A 24,380-nucleotide genomic window follows, 5' to 3' on the forward strand; every position below is an offset into this window, starting at 1 on the left:
CTTTACAGAAGGAGAATTTGAAGTATGTGATGACGCCAAGGCACAGGCTGAAGTCATGATCTTCACCATGGCCTTTGAGAAGCTGCCAATTCTTCAACGTTACTTGTTCCTGTTCATGTCTGCATTGTGTGTTGTGGGGACATCCAGTTGCTTCACGTTCCCCTCACAACATGCTCCTTTATACTTTCGTATCTTTGCTTGGCTTGCTTCCTCTGCCTAAAACATCTTTTCTTTTTATTCATCATCCTTCACATTTAGAGCCATCTCTTGTGGAGTCTTTCCTGATCTTTCTCAGAAGGATAAAGTGCACCTCTCCCAATACATCTACATGGCTCCACACCACTGTGATACTGTAATTACCTATTTGTACATCTGTGACTGTCACCCTACCGCCATTCTCCTCTAGGGCAGAGGCTATTACTCTGTTCTGTGTACCAAGGTCCCAAAACAATGTACTGTCAAGTGAATAGCCAAGCTCTCTGGTAGGTTCCTTTCAGCCATTCTCCATATTCCATCAGTTGTCCTATGGGATAGGTATTATTAGCCTTATTTTATGGAGAAGGAGACTTTGGAGATGGAAATGGCTTGCCCTCAGTTTCTAGATTAAATACGGATTCTAACCATCCCTATCTTACTCCAAACTCATGCTTTTTCCACCTCCTTTATGTTTAAGGTGTAACTCAGAACAGGAGTTTTCAATCTGGAGTACATAAAGAAAGACTTTACAGGAGATACTTGAGCACAGACACTTTAGTGACTTGATATCCAGATCTTCATTTTCCCAAAAGTGATTTCCCAGGATTCCGCAAAAATTAAACGATTACTACATGATCCACCAATTCCACTTCAGAGTATATCCCCAAAAGAATTGAATGTAAGGACTCGAATAAATATTTGAAAAAACAGCCATGTTTATAGCATCATTTTTCACAATAGCCAAAAGGTGGAAGCAACTCAAGTATCTGCCAACGGATGTAGAGGTAAACAAAATGTGTATACGTACGATGGAATGTGAGTTTCCTTCCTTTCAGTCCCTATACTCAGGCTGATTTCAGCACTGTGGCTACTGGTCAGTCCTGGGAGGATGTAGTTCCCATTTGGAGCACAAGGGGGAGTAAGACAGCCTTTGCAAAGGGTCACAGGGCTGACTTAACCAGCCTTAATTCACAAGCCTTATGAGGGAGGCACAATAGGAGGAGATGCTTTTCCAAAATCAGAAGGGCAATCCTGACATAGATTCTAGGTGAGCGGTAACTGTTCTTCAGTTCCTTGAATATGTATTTGAGGGGGGGAAACCATTGGCAAGCATGATGAACCTAGTTATAAGAGCTATCAGATCCCTTATAATAGCTGTTTTTGAATATCCTATTATGTGTCATGTCTTTTACACACGTTATCACATTTAGTTTAACTCTCTCAAATAGCCAGTAAAATAATTCTCATCCTCATTTTACAGAGAAGCAAATCTATGTGATCAAGAGAAATTCAATCATAACTAGTGAATATTGAAAGTTGTATTTGAACCCAAATACTCTGATTCCAAAGCTTATGCCCTTTTGTCTCACACGGGTTTACCTTACAAAGCCTTGCAGTTTATTTTAATTGAATTCCCTTATTTAATAGGGATAGTCGAGAAAGGGGACTGGTCAGGGGTGAGTGATTACTGATGAGACCAAGGCGGGACTTTGTGCCCAGGGTGAGTTTGTGGACATGAGGACCCCTGACTACAGGCCATAGTTATGCCCATACCCCTGCTCTGTTAACACCTTGTGAGAGGGGAGGCTTCAGAATTGGTCATTTAAGCCATGCTCTCACCCTGGGAGAGTCACCTATCCTCTTTGTATCTTCATGCCTCATTAAAATGGGCTGACTCCTCCTCCTCCATCAGGTCTCAACTCAAATGTCACTTCCCAGGAGAGGCTTTCCCTGTTTAATCATTCTAAAATAGCCCTTTCCCCTAGTCACTTTCTACCTTATCATCTTGTTAAAATATTTCCTTAAATGTGCTCATACCTAACTGAAATTATATATGTTGTTCACTTATTTGTCTCCCCTCCTAGGCTTCGTAACCTCCACGTGACCAGAGATTCTCTTTGGTTCATGTTTGTGTACACATGTACCTAGAACACTGCTAAGTGTTGGCACACTAAGTGATCAACAAATCTTTGTAGAATGAATGAGTGATACAATAATGAAGAACTAAGCCCAGAGGGTGAGAGTTTAGCACAGAGGAGGATTTTCCTCCCTATAATTGTCGCCCAGAGACAAAGCAGCCTGCCCTGGAAGAGATAGTCTCCCTATCTTTGGAAGTGAGCACACCATGGCTATAGAGAGGGCTCCTATGTTGGGTTAGTGGAGGAGGGCTGATTTGAGGTTCCTTTGGCTCCTCAGTAAAATCTTAATTAGGTTTTGAACTAAAACCCTGATAACAGTGTGCTGTCTAACCATTGTAGGTGTTAAATTATGGACTGGGTATTTTCTCCATCTAATAATAAGGGAAAGAGAGGCTCAGAAGGTGGGGGAGGCAGAGACAAGGAGATTGACAGTGTTGCAGTCTATTCCCCTGCTCTGAGAGAGACCTGACTGAGATGCTGGTGGACTTACTTAAATTCGAATACAATTAATGAAGACAATTGTGGCTAATCTTTTCTAACTCAGTTGCTGCTTTTACCACTGGGCTCCTCTGGACTTCACTTTCCCCACGGCTGTCTACTCTTCCCTTCGTCATAGGGAATGGTAACCACCCAAGTCAGAAAGCTTTCCTCGTTGCCTCGATTTCCTTTCTCCCCTTGTATAGCCAATCAGCCACCAAATCTCCTTTTAATTCCTTTAATGGCCCACTGCATCTCCCACCTCAGGTCTCATAATCTCTTTTTTGGAATCTCTGTACCAGCCTTCTTTCTGGTCTCCCTGTCCCCTATATCTTGGAACCTCCAATCCATCTCCCCTTGTGCAGGCTGAGATCTTTCTAAGGCATCGATTTGGCCAAGTCTTCCCCCTGGATAAAGCCCTGTAACAGTGCCACATTGCCCTGACCATCCTTAGCATGGTTCCCCAGGCCCTGCCTGCCCTCTGGCACTGACTTACCTCCCGCCTCACTCACTACCTGGACTGTGCCCATCATGTCTGTGCTTCCAGAGACTCAGTCCCTGAAGTTCCCTGCAGATTTTACATCATTTCACACCTTTGAGCCTTTGCTGATGCTCTTCCATCTGGGTTGCTTCTCCAGGAGTTTAGCCCGTACTTATCCTGCAAGGCTAAGCTTAAGTCTCATCTCTGCATCCCAGCATGGTGCCTGGCCTAACTCTCCGATTCCTCCCCTGACATGTTCCACGGTGAGTAAACAGCCATGCCAAATTCATTAATGTTGCTGATTCAAATAAAATGAATGAAGGCTTTCCCTACTTTCAGCAGCTAAGAAACCATGGGTTTGTTATTTCTTCCTCACATCCAAGATGGTACGAATCAGTCTCCACTTTATAGGTTTATTGTGAAAGTTAAATGAGATAATGGAAGTGAGAAATCCTTTGTAAATATTTCTATGCCTATTTATTTAGCAAATATCTTCTGACCCATTCTAAGAATGATTCAGGAGGCACCGTGTTGGGTAGTAGTGTGGCCTTTGCCCTTGTGGAGCTCACCCTGGGGGAACTTAGAGCCTGCTGTCCTATACCAGACAGTGAGCTTCTTTGGGTTAGGGGGCCATTTGTTATTTACCTTGGTGTATAGTAGCTGCTCGGCTGATATTGATGTGTGGGTGAGTGAGTGAATGAATGAATGAATGAATGAATGAATGGCATTCCAAGTAGAAAGAGAAACTGATGCTAATCAATGGAGATGTTATGGAACAGGTCACATTCAGGGAACGGCAAGTAGTTTAATGGTAGAGCTCAGGGCATGATGGGGGAGCGTCCAGTAATGAGGTTAGAAGGTGGGTGGGGCCAGAACACAAGGGGCCACACATGTGCCTATTACACAGATGGACTTTGGAGTAGGGCAATGGGAGGGATTTTACTCCTAAACTGTTTAGGAAAAGTTCTTTGCTGCAGTATAGAGTGTGGATTACAGGGGAAGACTGGAGGCTACCATGAGGATAGGATAGTAAGGAGGCTGTGGCTGTGGATGGAGACGAAGGGATGGAATGGAGAGTTCTCAGAAGGTAGAATGGATTGGCAGAGTGGGCAAGGGAGAAGGAGGGCTGGTGGGTGGTACCTGCATTCTGACTATTTACATGTTGAATTCTTCCCTGTGTATCTCAGTGTGCCCTGGTGATGGGGCAGCGTCCTCAGTGTGTATTTTAACCAGTTTCACCTCATAAACTGATGCAGGTGGGGAGAGAATGGACCTGCACATTTATTTATTTTATAAATGAAGAAACTGAAGCACAGAGAAGGAAAGAATGACTAGTGCATGAAATGGCATTTGAGATACTCATCATTTTCTATCATCATTCAAATCTGTTCCCACTCCTGTGGTAGATTGGTTAAAGGCCATAGATTCCTTACTTGCCTGTATCCATGCCCCTTTGTGGTGCAACCTTGCTCTTCTTCCCAATCAGAGATGGAGTTTATTTCTCTACTCCTTTGAATCTGGGTCACATTTGTGACTTGATTTGATCGATAGAATAAAGTATGTGTGATGTTATACTATTTCTGAGGCTAGGCCTTAAGAGATTGTATCTTCTACATTTACCCTCTTGGAACACTGCCCCGAAACCACCATGTAAGCTGGTCTAGCCACTGGTGACTTAAAATGTGGAGAAAGGCCATGGCATCCATCCCTCAGCCAGCACCACCTGCCAGACCTATGAGTGAGTCCATCTTAGACCTTATAGTCCAGTTGACCTTCCAACTGAATGCTGCTTACGAGTGACCCCAGGTACACAATCAACACATCCACCCATTCAGCCACCTCCAGAACTGTGAGAAATAATAAATTATTGCTGTTTTAAGCCAGTGAATTTTGGGGAGTGGTTTGTTATGCAGCAATAGATAACTGAAACAACTTCTGCACTCCCCTTGTCAGTAAATGGCTTCACTATCTACTTGGTTGCTTATGCCAATTTCCTTCCCCTCATATTTCACACACAATCTGTCACCAAGTCCAAGGAATTTTAGCTCCTAAATACATATGAAATCCCTCTAATTTGTACTTTCCCCACTGCCATGATGTGAGGTCGGGTCCCCTTCATCTCTCACCTGTTAGAGCCATCTCTGTGTTCCCTATCTTCTGTCTCCCGGCTCTCTGCCCCTCCGATCCAATCTGTCATACCCACCACAGTCAGAGCTCTCTTTTGTACATGCATATGTAACCATGTTACTCCATTGCTTAAAACCTTTTGCTTGCCAGGAAATTCCCAAATCTCTAACATGATTTATGAGGCCTTAGACCATCTGGTCCTGCCTCTGTTTCCAGTTTCATCTTCCACCACTCCTCTCATTGAACCCTATGTTTCTAGAGCTGCTTCACAGCTTCTGGCGAACTTCTGGCATCTGCTCCAGCTCCCCCCATTGCATGAAGCAACCCATGGAAGGGGTCAGATGAAAACATTCAACCTGTCAACCTTTGTAAGTTCCTAGGCTGGCCCTGAGGAACTCATACTGAACCTTGTGAAGATTTGAACATTCCAAATGACATCCACACTTATGCTATTACCTTTTCTAAGTAACTGATTTTCATTCAGTGAAAAGCATTAATTTTTTTTATTTCATGTAAAAACCAGGAGCTAAAGAAGGCTGATTACTCTGGCAAATAAAGAGGATTTAAGGAAATTTTGTTTGTTGGACACTTAATCATAATGGTGTTCACTGAGCAATCATAATTCTGGGGTCTAATAGAAAGAGCCCTGGACTTGGAATTAGACAGACATGGTATCTGGCTCTGCTATTTACCCGATGTGTGACCTGGGCAAATCACTTAAACTTTCTGACTTCTGTTTCCTCATTTGTAAAAAGGGAATGATAATCCATACTTTGCCTGATTGTACTGAGGATTGTACTGTAATGAGATAAAATATGTGAATGAGTCCAGTATATTTTAAGGTCTTAATGATTATAACTGTTAACCAATCTGATCCAATGCAACAGGTAGAATTTTGTCTTTCTTTTTATTCCTACTAATTGGGCATTTGGATCTGGAAGTGAAGAAAGTCCAATATAATTTGATTTGTTTTGTTCTTCTCTCTGGTGGTCACCTGCTAGTCAATAGGGAGGTCACTAATGGGGACATAAACGATACAGTCCAAATGTCAGATGTAACCTCTCTTCCTCTTTAAGATCTAAGGGCAATGGGCTTGAACCCCTATTTTCACATTTTATAATCCTTGGAATTTCTGCAAATTCCAAGAGGCTGTGGTCTCATGATCTCTGCTGCTACTCTTTTGCAACACAGAAAAACAAAGCCTGTTGCTCAGTTTGCCTACTCACCTTCACAGCTTCCCTCCCTCAGGAAGCATTCCTGAGGGTAATGGCCTTTACTGTAGTCTTGAAGTCAAGAAAGCTTTAAACAACTTATCCATTGTGTATTCCAGTGCTTCAACACCCTTTTGTCCACCTGCCATGGGATGGTTTCTTCTGACCCTTTACCCACGTAGCATCTACTCTTACATTAATTTTCTTACTCATCTTTTTCTTTTCTCCCTCCCAGTGCTTTTTATTACCTCTCCATTTTGCCAAGTGAATTCCAAATTGTCCTTCCTTTTTTACACAGAGCAATTTAGTGCTCCCCCTTCTCCTCCCATGTTTACATATCCACACTCCTCAAGGCCATGGGTAGGACAAAGGGTCTTTCCTTGTTGGAAAGCAGTGGTTAAAAAATAGCTTTTTTTTTCCTGGTATAATAGCCCTTGCTTCCTATTTATTGAGTGCTTACTATGTGCCTTGTACTCTGTCAAGTGCTTCCCAGACACTATCTCAGTTTCTTATATGATCTTCACAATGACCCTGGGACGTAGCTCTCATTATTGCTATTTCTACAAATGGGGATGAGGTGCATGTGTCAGAAAAATGAGGTAATTTACATAAGATCACACAGTAAGCAAGTGGTAGAACAGGACTGAAAAACCAGGTCTGTCTGGCCCCAAGTCTGTACTCTTTCTACTTTACTATATGGCCTTTCAGGGGAAGGAGAAGGAGAAAGAAATCAAAAGATCGGAGGCTATATAACCACAAAACCATCTGCTCTCCTATTGTTTTGCAACTTTAAAAGGATGATTTTTTGTATGTTATCTCATTATTACTGTGCAGAATGAATAATCATTATCATCACACCCATTTTGAAATGAGGAAACTAGGTTCTTGAGGGAGAAAGGCGGTGAGGGACCAGGCAGCATGAAACATTTGATTTTAAAATTACAGAGTCACTAGTTCTGGGTCAGTAAGAAGTTCAGAATGTGAGGGGCAGCGGGTTGCTCAACTGGTTAGAGCAAGGTGCTCTTAATAACAAAGTTGCTGGTTCCATCCCCACATGGGCCAATGTGAGCTGCACCCTCCACAACTAAATTGAAACAACTACTTGACTTGGAGCTGATGGGTCCTGGAAAAACACACTTAAATTAATAAAAAGAGTTTAAAAAAAGAAGTTCAGAATGTGACCATGGGAGCCAGTGGCCAAAGTGATGTGAAGAGGAGACCAAGGACTGAGGGACCAGGAAGCCACGTGGCTATTGGAGTCACCAGGAAGATGACAGGACAGGGGCTAATGAGGATGACCATAAGCCAGGGGCTGAAATCTTCAATACATAAGAAGCAAGTGGGGGTCAGTGATGTACTTGATGAGAAGAGATATAAGGTGGTATGACAGGAGAGCAAAGGAGAGGAATTTTTGTAAAAGGGTAGAACTGGCAGTGTTGACCCCGCCTCATGGTTTTATGGTGTGTGGGGAGAGGGAAAGTGAGAAGCCTTGCAGAGGGCTACAAGAGGAGTCCTGGAGGAGGGTCAAGTTTCAGTAAAGGCAAAGAAGTAACCTGAGTACTCTCTGAAGAAGCAGAGGATGTAGAAGAGTTTGTTGACAAAGGAATGGGATTCTAGAGGGTACAGTGGAAAGGGCTACCAGGAGGACTGTGGGAAGGTGAGTGAAAGGGAGGTGTTGAAGAAACTCTGAAGAGTATAAGGATGAGTCTGACAGATAAGTCAGACCACCAGAGGGGCTGTCAATTGGGTGGTTCCCAAGATGGAGAGACAAATTGTAGACAGGGTCATAATGGAACTTGGGGGAAAAACCATTTTGGTATCTGACACTAAGATTTGGGGTGGAAGAAGAATGTGGGAAAGAACAATGATTCTAAACCAAAGCTGGCAGCTGGCTCCTGTCACCTGAGGAAGACTTGAAGTCCAGGTCAGGATGGAAGGATGCAGTGCTAGTTACCTCTTATACTTGCCTTCACTGGCAGAGCTGGGACTTCCTAATGACCAGGCAAGAACGTTTTCTCACTCCAGGCTACTGATGGTAATGGTGAGCCACTGAAAGATTTTGGTTGTTTGTATGTATGTTTGTTTAACAAGGTCGATGGTAACATGGTGGCATTTAAAACGACCACTCAGGCTGCTGGTGTAGAGGATGGATTGGAGAGTGGAGGCAGGGAGATTCATTAGGAGGCTGTTGCAAGAAGTGGAGGCCGGGCAAGAAGTGAAGAGGCCTGAACCAGGGTGAGAGCAGTGGAGGCGAGAGGAAGGGAAGGGTGGGGTATGTTAAGGAGCTGTTATTACCACAGACTGATGGGATGTAGGGCACTAAGGAGTGCATAGGGTAGAGAACAATGCCCAGGCTTCTGGCCTCATTTCCTCTTACGGTCAGCCGTCCAGATTGTGCGTCTCTCCTGCGGCTTGTGTGAGGATGAAGCGATGTAACGGAAAAGAAAGTGCTTTGAAACTGGCAAAATTCTGGTACCCACCATCAGCTACATCGTCATCAAAGCTCTCTGATGAGCCTAATCAGTTCAAGGCGTGAGAATTAAGATCAATCGTGATAGTCACCCAGATATTGGGAAGCGCAGGTCCCCCCCCCCCAATACCTCAGATTTCCAGCACCTGCCAGCAGCAGGGGGCCGGGGCGGGGCGAACACGGACTCAGCCCCTGGGCGGGGCGTGGGTGGGGCCTGGACTCGGCTGTAGCGGAGCCGAGCTGCAGCCGGAGCTTAAGCGCTAAATCGCCGCTGTGGGGACCAGACCCAACCCGCACCGACCCGCACCGCTCTGCTCCGCACCAGGTCCCGCCGTCCCGCTGCGCTGTCGGGGAGCGAGCCGCTCTCCCGCACCCGGAGTGCCAGGTAAGGGGCGCGGCCCCGGCGACCGGCCCGGGAGGATCAGGGACCACTCCACAGCGCCAGGCGCTGGGGACAGTGAGCGGGCGTTGGGTAGAAGCGCAGGGCAGCGGAGGGGACACCGAGAAGGGGCTGGCCGAGGCCGATAAGGGGGGGCACCGCGGCAGTGAAGGGGCGCGTAGCCTGGGGAGGGGGTACTGAGAGGGGGTCTACCGGGACCGTGAGGGCCGCAGGAGGAGCTCCGAGGGCAGGGGGCAGCGGAGTGCAGGAGTAAGAAAGAAGGCGCCCGGGCTGGGAGAAATGGTGAGAGACAACTGAGGCGCAGTGGCGGGGAAACGGGGGGCGTTGGGGGCGGGGAGACGTAACGGTGAAGCTGAGAAGGGCAGTGTGGACAGAGGGTACCCAGCAACGGAGGGGAGGTGGAAGGGGTGCTAAAGCCAGAGGATTGAAGAGAGCGAGGGCAAGGGGAAGCGTGGAGGTGAGGAGCTAAGGTGACGTGATTGGCCGGCGGGGGTCGTTTAGAGCTGGACAGGAGTGAAGTGAGGAGGGGAAGGGGCACTGGGCAACAGGGGTGTTGCTGGTCGAGGACAGAGGACGTGAATATGGAGAGGTGGAAGCAAAAAGAATGCGCAGGGAGAGAGCCTTGCTGGGTGCAGGCAAGGCAGGGTACCTGAGTGGGGGGCGAGCGCTGGGGCTTGGAGGTGGGAAGCTTGGAAGAATGGGAGGGTGGGACCTCGTGTGGGTCTACGGGGACTGCATTGGAAGGGGCGGGAAACGGGTGGAGGGAGAGGGCAGTGGCCCTGGATATGGGCAGTGGGCACCTGAATTCTGGCTAGAGGTGGGGGGTGGAGAAGCACTGGAGTAGAGCAGGGGTCTGGTGGCTGAGAGTGGAGGAACTATCAGGGAACTCTGCGAGTTAAGGGTGGTGGGTGTGCTGGATGAAGCTGGGGAGGAGGCCAGGTGTGGGCTGTGGTATGAGAGTGGAAAGAATGATAGGGCCACAGATGATGGGGGCCCAGGCCCTAGCTGGGTCTTAGATCCTCAGAAGCCTGAGGAGGCATTGGATCCTCTTATACTGCCACCTGGGATCAGAGACAAGAAGAGACTTGTGGACAGAAAATTCATCCACAGGCTGATGCTGTTCTGGAGTCCAAGTGTGGGAAGAGACTTTAGGGAGGGCAGGGCAGCAGCTTCTGGAAGCTAATATATATGTGCAGTGGAGTGGGAGGCAGGGCTCTGCATCCCAGCCTCTCAGCGTCCAGATGGTAAGGAGGATAGTAAAAGGAGTCAGATGTGTGTGCCCACCTGTTCCGTGCCTATAAAGGATGGAAGTACCTGAAAAGCTCTGCCTATTGTAATGGGAAGCCCTGGTGCTGTGTTAACCAGAGGAGAGACATTTTGCTGGAGGATGATGGGTCAGGGAAGACTTCCTAGTCATGAAGGATTTAGCTAGCAGTGGAGGAAAGTTTGTTCGTATCAGAGGAAACAGTACGAGAGAAGGCAAAAATCTAAAATGATCTCCAGTACAAGAAATAAATAAAGGATTAATTTCTTAAGGATTATGACATGCAGGGAGGCATCAGTAGACTATAGAGGAAGTTTAAGAAGGTTTCCCCTCTAAGCTCAAACTCTTTACAGTCCCTTTTCATCAGTACAGCAGAGGGCCGGGTGCATAGCACATGCTCAGTGAATGCTGATTGAATGAATAATTGAACTGTCGTTGTACTACTGCCTCAATTTCATCATCTACCCTCAAGAATTGTTATGAGGATCAAATATGAAAATGTGGGTGAAAAGAAATTTCAGCAACTGTAAAGCACTGTACAAAAGAGAAAGGCCACTGATGTTATTATGCAGGTGTGCCTACATTCTGTTAGTGGTCACCCATGGTTCTCTTTCCAGTCTAGAGAAAGAAGGAAGTGAACATTTATCAAGCATCTATTGTCTGCAAGATAGAATGCATTGAAAATACCTGGTAGCGGGCCTGACATTTGGTAGGTACTCAGTAAATAGCAGCTATTATGATACTATTTCTGTGACTCCAAGAGAACTGGGGAAACAGTGAGGAGGTGGGCTAGGGTGGGCTGCTGGTGATGGGTTGGCAGTGGGGATGGTCTAAGGAAAGACTGAATTAGAAGTTACTAGAATATGGCTTTAAGGAGGAAGTTGCATATACTGTGTTTCCCTGAAAATAAGACCTAATCGGATAATCAGCTCTAATGCGTCTTTTGGAGCAAAAATTAATATAAGACCCAGTATTATATTATATTATATTTTATTATATTATATTACCCAGTCTTATAGTAAAATAAGACCGGGTCTTATATTAATTTTTGCTCCAAAAGACGCATTAGAGCTGATTGTCCGGCTAGGTCTTATTTTCGGGGAAACACGATAGTAGGGTGAAGACCACATATGCCTAACTCCTGCCTTATCCTCACTGATAAATGTTCCCGATAGGAAGATGGAATTACATTTATTGAGCACCTGCTATATGTCATATACTATCTAGATGCTTTACCAACATTGACTACAATCTTCCCAATAATGCTTGTTTTACAAGCAAGGAAACTGTGTCTTAGTCATGTAAAATTTCTTGCCAAGGTCTCACAGCTAATAAATGGTAGACCTGGAAATTAGAATCAAACAAATTTAATTTGTTTGATTTGCAACCCCAAGCTATTTCCAGGACCCAGGATGACCTGGTAGAACAAAACATGAAGCACACAGACAAAAAAAACAACAAAAAAAAACCTTTAAGGGGTTTATAAAGCACTCTCCCGTATACTGTTGTTAATTCTTACAACAGTTTGCCAGTCATTTTATTAACTCATTTTATAGATGAGGAAACTGACACCCAGGGTGTGATCTGCCGAAGGTTACACAGCTGCTGAGCAAGCCAGGGCTCAACCCAGGTCTCTCTGACTCAGTGTTGTGCTTTTTCCTTCAACAGAAAAGTCAATCCGCTCACCTCTTCACTGCACGTATTGAGTTGATCTCTTCTTGCTGGATTTTAAATCTCTCTCCTCCTCTTCCCCCCTCTTTCCTGGCAGAAGTTGGCTTCTTTCTTAGGTGCTTATTTCTGCTGGCCATCAGACTGAAAGTGTTATTTGTTTTTCACATGAACCCTTGGCGGAGCCATTTCCTTCTTTTCCCGAGGCTGGGACCAGAGATGACTTCCCAGATGGTCCCTAGACCTTCATCTGTATTGCTCATCATGGAGACAGTGAGCTATCTGACTCTATCGTTTATGTGACTATCACAAAAGAGAGGGAAGATCTGATTGATGCTTATCGTGCTAGTGTGGTTCTGCCTACACCACTATGCAGTGACCTGTCTGCTCAGATTTGCTTTGGGCAGCTGCCTGCTGGGTTGCTTTTTACCTCTCTCCCAAATGTCTATGTAGCCCCTGCCCGCCTCTTGAGAAGATCTACTTGGAAGCTTCCATCTGAAGGTGTCTTCCAACTGAACTTCTTGGCCCTCTGCCTCTCCCTGTTCTCACACCACCTCCTGGGAAAGCTAGGGTGTGTGCACAGACACATAGTATAGTATGGCAGGTACCAAAGAGATGCTCAGGGCTCTGGGAATGCTTTACTCACCCTAAAATTCTTGCAGTTTTTATTTTCCTTAAGCCCAGTCCAATCTGAGAGTCATTAGCTAACAGAAGTTCTGGTCATGACACTCCAAATGACTTGCTGTGTGACTTTGGACAAATCACTTCTCTTTGTGGAGCCTCAATTTTTGACCTGTAAAATGAAGGCGAGTGGATCAGGCCAGGAATTGAAATGATTTTTTGCTCTTGCCTCATTCCCCACTCTCATTCCTGTGGCAGACATAGCTAATAAAAGCAGGCATTTTCCCCACTGATTCTACACAAGGCCACATGTAATTTTCTCCACACAGTGTATATGCGAAGCACACTAATATACATTCTCTTATTGAAAATTCACAGAAGCCTCATAGATGAGGACACTGAGGCTCTGAGTTTAAGTGACTCGCCCAAGTTCATACATTGAGTTACTGGGAAAGCTGGGACTGGGAGCCAGCCTTTTTGTTATGATTAAAGCTGCCACTCCAAAATCCATTCTAATTCCAGAAGTCTAAGAGTGTAAACAGCTGCATCAGAAAAATGAAGACCAATTATATCACATTTACACTGATAATCTGGCACATAGTAAATGCTCAATAAATGTGTATTGAAAGGAGTAACATGCCCTAAGGATTTACTATAGGTCTAGAGTTGACAGATTGTAAGGACGGATACAACTCAGCTTATTCCGGAAGGGGAGGCAAACAGTTAATTATAAATCAAGCTCAAATAATAGAGTCCAGATCAGGGAGAGTGCAGTTGAACAAGCCTGGACTGCAAAAGTAAATTAAAAAGGCCAGTGAAATAATATTTATTGAGTACCTCCCATGGGCCAGGAAACCATGCCAGATTATTTACATATGATAACTGCTCATGCTATCTGTACCACAGCTCTGTGAATGAAGTAGGTGGCATTTTCTCTATTTCAATGTAAAAACGCTGTGGCTTAGAGAGGCAATATGACTTGCCCAAGAATATAGCTGAGGAATAGAGCAGGGTTTTTGAACTTTCCCATAACACTGCATGGTACTAGGTCTAGTCTCAGTTGTCAGCTGTGAGGCTTGGGCAAATCCTCTTAATTTCTGGCTCTCAAGTTGCTTTCTTGATCAAATGGGAATGATAATTTCTGTCCTTCCAATTTTATCTCCCAGGTGTATTTAGAGGATAAAATAAGATAAAGGACATGAAATTGAGGTAACGCTTACATCTGTATTTCAGTAAAGTTACTCTTTGACTAACCGTTCCATTTGTAGGATCTCTCCTAAGGAAATAAATAGGAAAGTGAATAAATATTTATATCAATAAATGGTCACTATGGTTTAATTTATAATAAGTAAGAAAAGAAAAATAATGTATAAAAAGAATTGGTCATATAACACGTAGGATAGATACATTCTACAGGCTGGACTATAATGTAGTCAACTGAAATGATATTTATGAAGATTTTAAAAGTCTTAGTAAAATATTTGTGTCTAATGTTAAGTGTAAAGGAGCAGGATACAAAACTAATGAAAGTATGATCCTAGCTATTAAAATACACATAGAAGATATAGACTAGACTGTATAGTACTTACTTATATAGAGATTAAAGGTATAAACAGACCTCTATGCTTATATATGCAAGACTATCTCTGAAGAATACATGAATTGGTAACATGTTTGCCTCTGGGAAGAGGAACCAGAGGTTGGGAATCAGGGGTGGGAGCAAGACCTACTTTTCACTGTAAACCTTTAGGTTCCCTATTACTCATTTTTATGCTAAAAATTAAGAAAATAATGAAAACTGCAGAAGGTGATAAAGTAGTACTTACAAATGGTAAAAGTTTGTTTTAGTTATTTTCAATGTGTGTATTACCTTCTAAGTTAACCAATAATAGGATATAATTTAAAAAAGACGGCATTTTACTGCATGAAAAAATAAGGGAGGAAATACTTTTAAAATGCAAACAGTGGTAGTTTCTGAATGGATGGGATGTCTGGTAATTAATTTTTTTCTTTTTTACACTCTTGTGTGTTTTTGGTGACTTTTAATAATGAATATATACTTTCAAAGTAGAAATTTTGTCTTGTAAACAAACAAAAATGACCAACAGCAGAGCAGAGGATGGTATGAGGTCATTGTGTTTTTTTCCCTTGTTTTAGGTAGAAAAAAAGCATAGTTCCATTGAATTGCCAATTCTTTTTTTTTTTTAATTTTTTTTTAAATTGGGGAATATTGGGGAACAGTGTGTTTCTCCAGGGCCCATCAGCTCCAAGTCATTGTCCTTCAATTTAGTTGTGGAGGGAGCAGCTCAGCTCCAAGTCCAGTTGCTGTTTTCAATCTTTAGTTGCAGGGGGCACAGCCCACCATCCTATGCGGGAATTGAACCGGCAACCTTGTTGTTGAGAGCTTGTGCTCTAACCAACTGGCCCATCCGGCCACCCCTCAGGCAGCTCAGCAGCAGCTTGTTGTGTTCAATCTAGTTGTGGAGGGCACAGCTCACTGGCCCATGTGGGACTCGAACCTGCAACCCTGTTGTTCAAAGCTCGCGCTCTAACCAACTGAGCCATCTGGCTGCCCGAATTGCCAATTCTTGAAACAGGCTCTGCATCTTGTACCATGAAAAACTACAAAGTTAGGGTTATGAAATAGTTAAAGCATCTTCCCCTCCCATCTCACTTTCTTCTTCCATGTAAATGTTATGCCTCAGTCTCCAAGGGTCCAGGGCATGTCCCACACCCACTTAGTGAGCCCTGTAATGGGGCAGATTGATACAGGGAGCCGGGGGTCTCATATAAAGTCCTAAGAGCTGGGAAGAAAGAGAAGAAAGAACAGAGGCCCCCAGGTGGTATATTTAAGGAGGTATTATTAAAGGGCTGCTAATAATCCCACAATAACCTCTGACCAATCCTACATTTATCAGCTCCTTGTCTGTACAGATCAGCAGTAAGACCCACAGAGCTAAATCTATTAGTCTCACTCTCTTTTCCTTTGGGGGAAAAAGCTGGAATTCCTAAAGACAGTGATGCCCTGGACATTATCTCCTGTTGGGGCTGTCCTCCCACCCTCCTCTGACACTCACCCAGCCCATCTGAGTACCCAGTGCTGAGCACAAAAAGGGATTGCAGGTGGAGAAGCAGAGGAGTTGTGGCTGGTAAGATGTAAAAGAAGCAATTAAAGACTCAAATAAGACTATGGGACCATGTGCTAGATTACGGGGTTCAGATCCAAAGTGTTCTAGAAAAGGAGAGGCTAGTGACAGGTCTGAGAGGGCCGGGGTCTCAGGGAAGGCCTGGCATGTAATAAATACTTGCTGAATGAATGAATGAGTGAGTGAATGGACAAATAGATAAAGGATTTAGGCTTTGAAGGATTTGGAATAATAATGATTTATGTTCACACTTGTGTGGGATTTACCAGTCTACTAAAGTCTTACTCATTTTTAACTAACTTGAGTCCTGTAACAGCCCTGTGAGAAAAGCAGGGCAGAATTGTTCTTGCCATTTCCCAGCTGGTGAGATGGGGCCCCAGAGTGATGCGTGACTCTTACTAATTCAGCACACATTTACTGAGTGCCAGTTCTGTGCTAGGGCTTGTGCTAGAAGCTAGAGGTGCAGAAAGAAGTACATTAAATTCCAGATGCTTGATCTAAAGAAGGGAGGAGTAAGCAGTTCTGAAATGATACGAGTGCTGTTTGTGTGCTCTGGGAGCACAGGGGCAGGACTTCATTTGGCTGTACAAGGATAAATAGGAGTTTACTAGGAGGAGAGTGTTGTAGGCAGAAAGAAAGAATACTCTTACATGTCTAAAGGGACAAAAGCAAGAAATGACATGGCACACTTGGAATAACGTGTATAATTTGGTATGAAAGTAGCAGACGTTGGTAGGGAGAAGACTTGGGGAAGATAAAGTTTAGCAAGTTTATTCTTTGGGTGGTTGGTTCTTTGTCAAGTTGAACAGATGGGCTTGATTTTTAGAGCTGTGGGGAGCCATGAAAGTTTTTGAAACAGGGAAATGCTAGCCCTGCACTGGGCATTTACTGGAATGTTAATGTGTTTGTTCTTTTTGCTTTTTTTGGTTTTAAACTCAGCTTCGGAGCTGCCTCCTACAGGAGACTCTTTGACCACCATGCCTCCAGGCTGGGTTAGATGCTTCTTGTGGGCTTCTTCAGCCAAAGCTTCCCTCTGTCTTATCACTTATCTACTGCTTTGTTACTCTGCATTTTATACTCTAATTTGTGGCTACTCAGAGGTCAGACACCATGTCTGATTTGAACTTGTATTCCCCATGCCCAGCACAGGGTTTGACGGAGAGCAAGGTGCTCAGTCAATATTTGCTGAAGGAATGAATGGGAGGAACTGGGTTCCACCCCTATCCTGAGACAACATTGGGGCAGGTGCAGTGATGGGGTGATTCTGAGTAGTATGTGTTTCCTCAGTGATGCTGGGGTAGAGAATGATTATGTAAATGGTGGAGTGACCATTAAAAGGTTGGTGACTCAGGGTGACACTGGAAGTGTGTTCCTGAATGACCACAGGTTTCTCCTTCAGATGGCTTCCGTGACTGATGGTAAAGCTGGAGTCAAAGATGCCTCCGACCAGAATTTTGACTACATGTTCAAACTGCTCATCATTGGCAACAGCAGTGTTGGCAAAACCTCCTTCCTCTTCCGCTATGCCGATGACACCTTCACCCCTGCCTTCGTCAGCACTGTGGGCATTGACTTCAAGGTGAAGACAGTCTACCGCCATGAAAAGCGAGTGAAGCTACAGATCTGGGTGAGTCCTGGTCATCTTGGGCAGGATTGTCCTGAGATGTGACTAGTCTGCTAATACAAGGGCTGGGAGATGGGCTAGTTTGGAACTTCTGGTCTGATGGCATCAGGCATCAGTGCTATTACTGGTCTGGTCCCTGGACTGCCCCTTGCTGGTTTTATACTCTCCTGTGGGGGCTCAGCTGCTTCTGCTGCTTAACTTCCAAGGGGCTTTATCCTGGCCTATATGAAGGAGTGACTGAGAATCTGGGCCACTGACTAGTCTTGGAGCCTTGATTATATTATTTAACATTTTTGGGCCACCTTTGCCTCCCTATTATAGATTTATAATAGCATCTATATCATAGGGCTGTGGGGTGCTTAGCATAGGTCCTGGAACATAGTGAATGCATGATAATTGTTGGCTACTGTATCCATAATTTATCATTGCATAACAAATCACTTCAAAACTTGATAGCTTAAAACAACAATAATAATTCATTAGCACACAGTTTCTGTGGCTCGAACATTTGGGAGTGGCTTAGTTTCTGGCTTGCGGCCTTTTATGAGGTTGCCGCCAATGTCAGCTTGGGTTGCAGTCATCTGGAGGCTTGAGTGGGGCTGGAGCAGCCCCTTCCAAGGTGACTCAGTGCTGGCTGTTACTGGCTACAGCAGGAGGCCTGAGTTCCTTCCCATGTGGCTCTCTCCACAGAACTGCTGCAGTGTCTTCATGGCATGGCAGCTGGCTTCCCCCACGGGGAGAGATCCAAGAAACCAAAGAAGAAGTGGCAATGTCTCTTATTCTTAGCCTTAGAGTATTCTCTTGTTCACTGATTCAGTGTAGGAGGAAACAACACAAGGTTATGAATCTTGGGAGGTGATGATCATTGAGGACCATCTTGGAAGCTGGCCACCATAGCTACTATTTTAGTGTTTACCAGTTGTACTAATAAAACATATACATATTTGAGATAATACAGCAACATGGAGATCATATGCTTTTTAATAATGAATTGACACTGAGATTGGAAATTTTGAAAATTTGTGATTTAAAGTATTCAAAACACGTATTCTTTATTATCTGTCCATTCAACTTGTTAAATGTACATTACTACATCATGCATATATCTTATTGGTATAGTCTATATAAAGTACTTTTCTTTTTACAAATTATTTCTACATATTAGTGTGATTTCACAATTAACCCCATGAGTAAGATATTACTTTAATACATTCCTATTTTACAGAAGAAAAAATCCAGACTCAGAGAGTAATTAACTTGCCCTAGGTTGACCACACAGCTATAAAGTGGATTCCAGCTCAGATCTTCTGATTCTAGATTATGTTCTCTTTTCTCTACACTGTAGAACAGCACATTAGGCTTTATTGAGCCCATATTTCCATGTATGATAATGTTAAGTATTAATTTACATAGAGATAAAAGTTCATGTGGTTCCTTTAATCTCTATTAAAACCACTGAGGAATTGTAAATCATTAGAAATGTGAGAAGCTGTACCACTTAGTACATTGGTTCTAGAAGTGTGATCTCTAGATCAACAGTATTGGCAGCACCTAGGAATTTGGTAGAAATGCAAATTCTCAGGTCCCTCCTCAAACCCACTGAATCTGAAACTCTGGGGTATGGCCCAGCAATTGGAGTTATAACAAGTCTTACAGGTGGTTTTGAGGCAGGCTAAAATGGAGGAACCACTGATCTAGTGTAATGACCTCACGGTGAGAATCAATAACCATTTATTAAGTACCTATCATGTGCCGAGTGCTTCCACGTATGTTATCTGACATCTTCCTTGCAGCCAATGCACAGAGGAAGGTGAGAGCACAGGGTATTTGGGGCATGGTGAGCAATACAGTTTAACTGGACAAAGGCTGTGAAAGAGCAGGGAGAAGGTGCTCAGAGGGAATTTTCTGGAGAGGCTATCGGGGTTAGGAAGACCTTGCACAACAATACAGAAGATTCTTGCTGTGGGCCAGAGGGTACATAGTTGATGATTCCTTGGAAGCTGAATAAACTATTAGATGCCATTTTTTATCTGTGAAGATAAAATGAATGTTTACTAATATTTACTATATGGATGGACACAGATGTCCTCATTTGATCTCCATATCAGACGGTCACAGATCCTACATGCGAAAAATCTTCGGGTTGGAAGAGACATTCTGCCCTTCTAAAGGGTTGGCAGTGTGGCTCCCTCACTCTTACAATAATTTTCAGCCCATTGTGAGCTTTTCCAGTTTTCCTATGCCTGGTTAAGTGGATTTATTGATTTACCACCTAATTTTAACTAAATGAACCCTCACAATGGATATGTAATTTTAAAATAGTCCTGCAAAGAAGCCTCTGATTGAAGACTATACTAATTATAGTGAGCACAAGTGAGAACAGAAAATGGCTGAACTGATATTTCTCTGACTCCTAGCACAAGTTCATTGTCAGCCATGTTTTGAGGTAAAATCAATGATGATCTAATTAGATCTGACACAGTCAATCACATTGCTTTTGCTAGAAAAAAATATTAGCAAAGGGTTTTTTTGTGTGTGTGCGCATACATGCTTTTCTGTACCAAAAAAGTTTTCTGTACTGTTCATACACTAAACTGTAGACATTTAAATATTATTCACGTCACTTTATGTATTTTAACATCTTTTGTGTACTGAAGTAGATATATATGTATATATAATCTAAGTAAATATACAAATATTGTGGGTGTTCTGCCTACATTTTTCATACTTAACAGGGGTATAAATTTAGATACCACTGCCAAAGGCATTGGGGAGTCATAGAAGGGTTTTAACAAGGTCAGATTTGCATTTTATAAAAATCTGTGGTTTCAGTTGGAAAGTAGATGGAGTGAGGCAAAGAAACCAGTGGTTTGGGTAAGCTAAAATGGCTCAAGCTAAGTGCTTGGGCTGCCATAACAAAATACAGAGTAGATGGCTTAAACATCAGAAATTTATTTTCTCACAGTTCTGTAAACTGGAAGTCCAAGATCAAGGTGGCAGCAGGGTTGATGTCTGGCAAGAGCACTTTCTTTGGGTTGCAGACCACTGTCTTCTTGCTGTGTGCTCTCCTGGCCTTTCCTTGGTGCATACATATGGAGAATGAGTGAGCGAGCTCTCTGGTGGCTCTTCTTATAAGGACACTAATTCTATCAGATGAGGGTCCCACCCTTACTACCTCAATTAACCTTAATGACTCCCTTAGAGTCCCTATCACCAAATAAAGCCACACTGGGGGTTAGGTCTTCAATACATGACTTTTGGGACATAAACATTCAGTCCATAACACAAAGACAATGACAAAATGACATAAGGGATGGAAATGAGAGAGAGTTGAGACGGACTTAGGACTAGAATTTACAAAATTTGATGATCAAGAAATTGCATGGAGAAAGGGGAGGAACATGTATCTCTCATGTATATTTACTTCTGGAAACAAAAGTTCTGTGATTTTATTTTTTAAAGCTGTGTGAGCTTTGGTAAGTCACTTCACTTCTATGAATAGATAATATTCCTTAAATTTGTTGGGGCGGGGGTGCTACATGTGATAACATAGTATTATGCCTGGCACATTTTAGGAATGCAATAAATGTTAGGTTCCTTCCTTTCTCTGTTCTTGATTCACATACAAAGGGTGACTGGGCCTCCCAAGGCACCCACCTGTGGTTGCAATAGTGTTGGAACAGCCTCCAGGGACTCACTAGCACAGTATGAAATGTTCAATTAATTTTCTCCAGCCCATTTGAAAGGTCCCAGGGGATTTCAGAATGCCATTGTCAGGGTGGAAGGTAGAGAGGGAAGAAGAGAAGGTTATGAGCATCGCTGAGCAGTACCACACACAAAAGGAGTTTCTGTCATCTCTGGGGGATGTTGGATGATGAGAACATTGGTGGTGCCTTGTTCCTTGGGGTCCCTCACCACACAGATCCCTAAGAGCCCCTTTGGTTTGCTGGGAAGTTAATTATTGTGGATCAGAAAAGAAGATCTTCCTGGGGAGGTGGGGGTAGGGGAGAAGTCTCATTAATAGAGAATGAGAACATGCACAGGTGTGAAGGGAGGGAGATTTGGAAGCTCCACAGCAACAAACCTGACTAGAGGCCACTCACTGCTAGGTGCTGGTTGCCAGGCAACCCCTGGAGAGCTATGGGAAGAGAAAACTGGTAGTTGGCCTTTTACTACTTCCACATGAGGCCCATTGTAGGGACTATTGGGTCTCATGCTGGTTAAGGGAAGAATCTAGGGGTCTGTGGGAGGACTGAGCTGACCTAGGACTTTGTAGTCCTGGCTTTCAGGCCTGGCTCTGCCCTGTAGCCATCGTGTGTGACCCCTCTCCTCCATGGGCCTAACTATCAAATGCAGAAAATAACTTTTGCTCTTCTTGCCTCATGGGTTTTTGTGACGATTACGTTAGGGAATGGAAAGGAAAGCCCAAGGAGAACTGCGAAGCCTTGAGTAGATGGGAAGGACTATGGATATTGTCAGCCATGGGAATTCATCTTGGGTGTGCTTTAAATCATTCTTTCTGTCTTTCATACCTTCTCTCTGACCCAAGGAGGCAGTTCTCTCCTTGAAGAAGGAGTTGTTGAGGCCAGAGATGTCAAGTTACTTACGTCGAGCCAAAGAGGAAACTTCATCTTTCATTCATTCAATAGACATTTATCTGGCACTCAATCGGTATCAGGCATTATGCTAGCTGTGGGGTAGCACACTTCCTGCTGTCATGGAGTGTATAGTCTAGTTGGGGAGATAGTCACTAAATATATGAATAAAAATTACCTCATTTCATCTGTGGTAAGGTAGCTGAAGAAAAGGAATAGACTTGTTTCCAACCCAAGCACTGGGACTCAGAGCACAGGAATCATTGAACTGTGACTTAGGTCTCATCCCTGGGCTTACAGCTGGGGTTCGCTCACCTCTATTCACAATTTAAAAAGCTTGCTTAGCTGATAACCTTCACCACACCAGCTCACCCCAGGCCTGTACCTGTGAAGGCATGTGGTAGCAGAGGCCTCCATTGTGGAAAGACAGAATCTTCTCCTTCCTACTCCCACCAGTGAGGCTTTTTTGGTGACCTGAATGTCAAGAAGCCTTGAAACAAGCTAGTATCTCGGGTCTGGGGTTGCTGGTATAAATACTGGGAAATGGACTGGCTGGCCTGTACAGTTTTTTTCTATTGAGGGTTCAAGAACTCTGTTTTTTCTGAAGGATTTAGAGAACACTGTCTTTACTCCTGGACCTTCCTGGCCTCACTGGAAGCCTTCCACCTTCCTCTTTCTTTCTCTTCAACTTCCTGCTCTGAAGCCCTCAGTCACTACCATGCTTCTGTGTACCTCCATTATTCTATTTGTTTTGCTGTTTGATAATTTCTATTTGATAATTTTAAAAATAAAATGTGTGTAAGCTTCACCATGGTGCCTGGCACAGAGTAAACATGTCATTTTTATTAAGATTCTAGGGAGATCAAGAAATGATACTCCTTTTCTTCCCCACCTCAGTTTGGAATCAATTGAGAGATAAATGCAGGAGTCTGAGAGATGGGGAGTAATATGACAGCCTTATTACTGATAAAAGCTAGGATGAAACACCTGGCCCTAGTCTTCAGGGCAGTGGATCTTGCAAATATTTCACTTTGGTGTCAGAGAGACATACCAACTGAATCACAGGCTGATATGGGTCACTAGCTGCAATTAACCCATTCAGCATGCCCCAAGGTCAAAGTCTATGTGACCCAGACTTACTCATTCTTAAGGCCTAAAGCATCCTACCTAGGTGTGTAGAAGTTGTCTCCATCTCCATAGTCAGTCTTCCTTATGGAAGGAGAAAGAAGGGACCCTTCCCTAACAGCTCTTTTCATAATTAAAGAGATAGAGAGAAGTAAGCATTAGCTCCAAAGAGAGGTTGGGCAGAATGATGAAAGCTGGGAAATATAGGAGAAGGAGTCTTAAGAGATTTCCTGGGAATCTTGCATTGGACAGCGATGAGAAGACTCCCTATGTAACCAGGAGCTGAGAAGAACAAGACCAGGTGAGACGGGGTTGTTGGGCAGTCAGCTAGGTTCACCCACTAGCCAATTCCCTTATTCCTACACAGCAGCCTTGACAAAATTTTAGGTCACCACATGGCTTTGGAGTCACTTGTAAATATTAAAAGAAGTAATGAATGTTAAATCTGGGAATGTCAAAGACCTATATTTTAGGGCCAGTGATATAAGAGTACAACAAAATGTCATGGAGCTTAGGAATCTGGGAAAGATAATTATACCAGAAACCTAGACTAAGAATTGCGGCTCTTGAGCAGTCATTTAACAAATATTTACTATGCAGATATTGAAGATATTAATATGAATTAATATGAATATGACACATTCTCTGCTCTCTAGGAACTAGTGACACTGAACTTACCTCTAACTCCAAAAGTGGAATCAAATGAGTAGCATAGTTCCCTTGTTCTGGTTAAGGATAACAAAGTAGGACATGAAAGAGATTGCCTTTTCCCTGGACTTTAAGAATTTATAATAATGGAAAATTATATAAGATTGGGCAGCTGTCTGATGGGCATCTGTATTAGTTCCCTATTGCTGTTCTTACAAATCACCACAAATTCAGTGGCTTAAAAACAACAACATATTTTTTATCTTACAGTTCTAGATGTCAGAAGTGCAGCATGGGTCTCACTGGGCTAAAATCAGGGTGTAGGCAGGTCTGCGTTCCTTCTGGTGGCTCTAGGAGAGAATCTGTTAACTTGCCTTTTCCAGCTTCTAGAAGCCTCCTGCATTCCTTT

At 43.7% G+C, this 24,380-nt stretch overlaps 1 protein-coding gene across 2 annotated transcripts in view; it reads left to right on the forward strand.

Moving 5' to 3' along the window:
* The first annotated feature begins 9,102 nt into the window (after positions 1–9,102).
* Positions 9,103–24,380, forward strand: part of RAB3B (RAB3B, member RAS oncogene family) — a 58,530-nt gene continuing 43,252 nt past the window's right edge. The window contains exons 1-2 of one of the 2 annotated variants that reach the window (XM_081057629.1): positions 9,103–9,265; positions 17,379–17,606. In XM_081057629.1, coding sequence (XP_080913755.1) covers positions 17,379–17,606 — 228 coding nt within the window. In that variant the 5' untranslated portion in view covers positions 9,103–9,265. Of the gene's footprint in view, positions 9,266–9,479; positions 9,563–17,378; positions 17,607–24,380 lie in introns of those variants that run through there. The other variant, XM_081057628.1, reaches the window with a different exon arrangement.

Source organism: Rhinolophus hipposideros, assembly GCF_964194185.1.
Source record: "Rhinolophus hipposideros genome assembly, chromosome: 8".
Lineage (NCBI taxonomy): Eukaryota > Metazoa > Chordata > Mammalia > Chiroptera > Rhinolophidae > Rhinolophus > Rhinolophus hipposideros.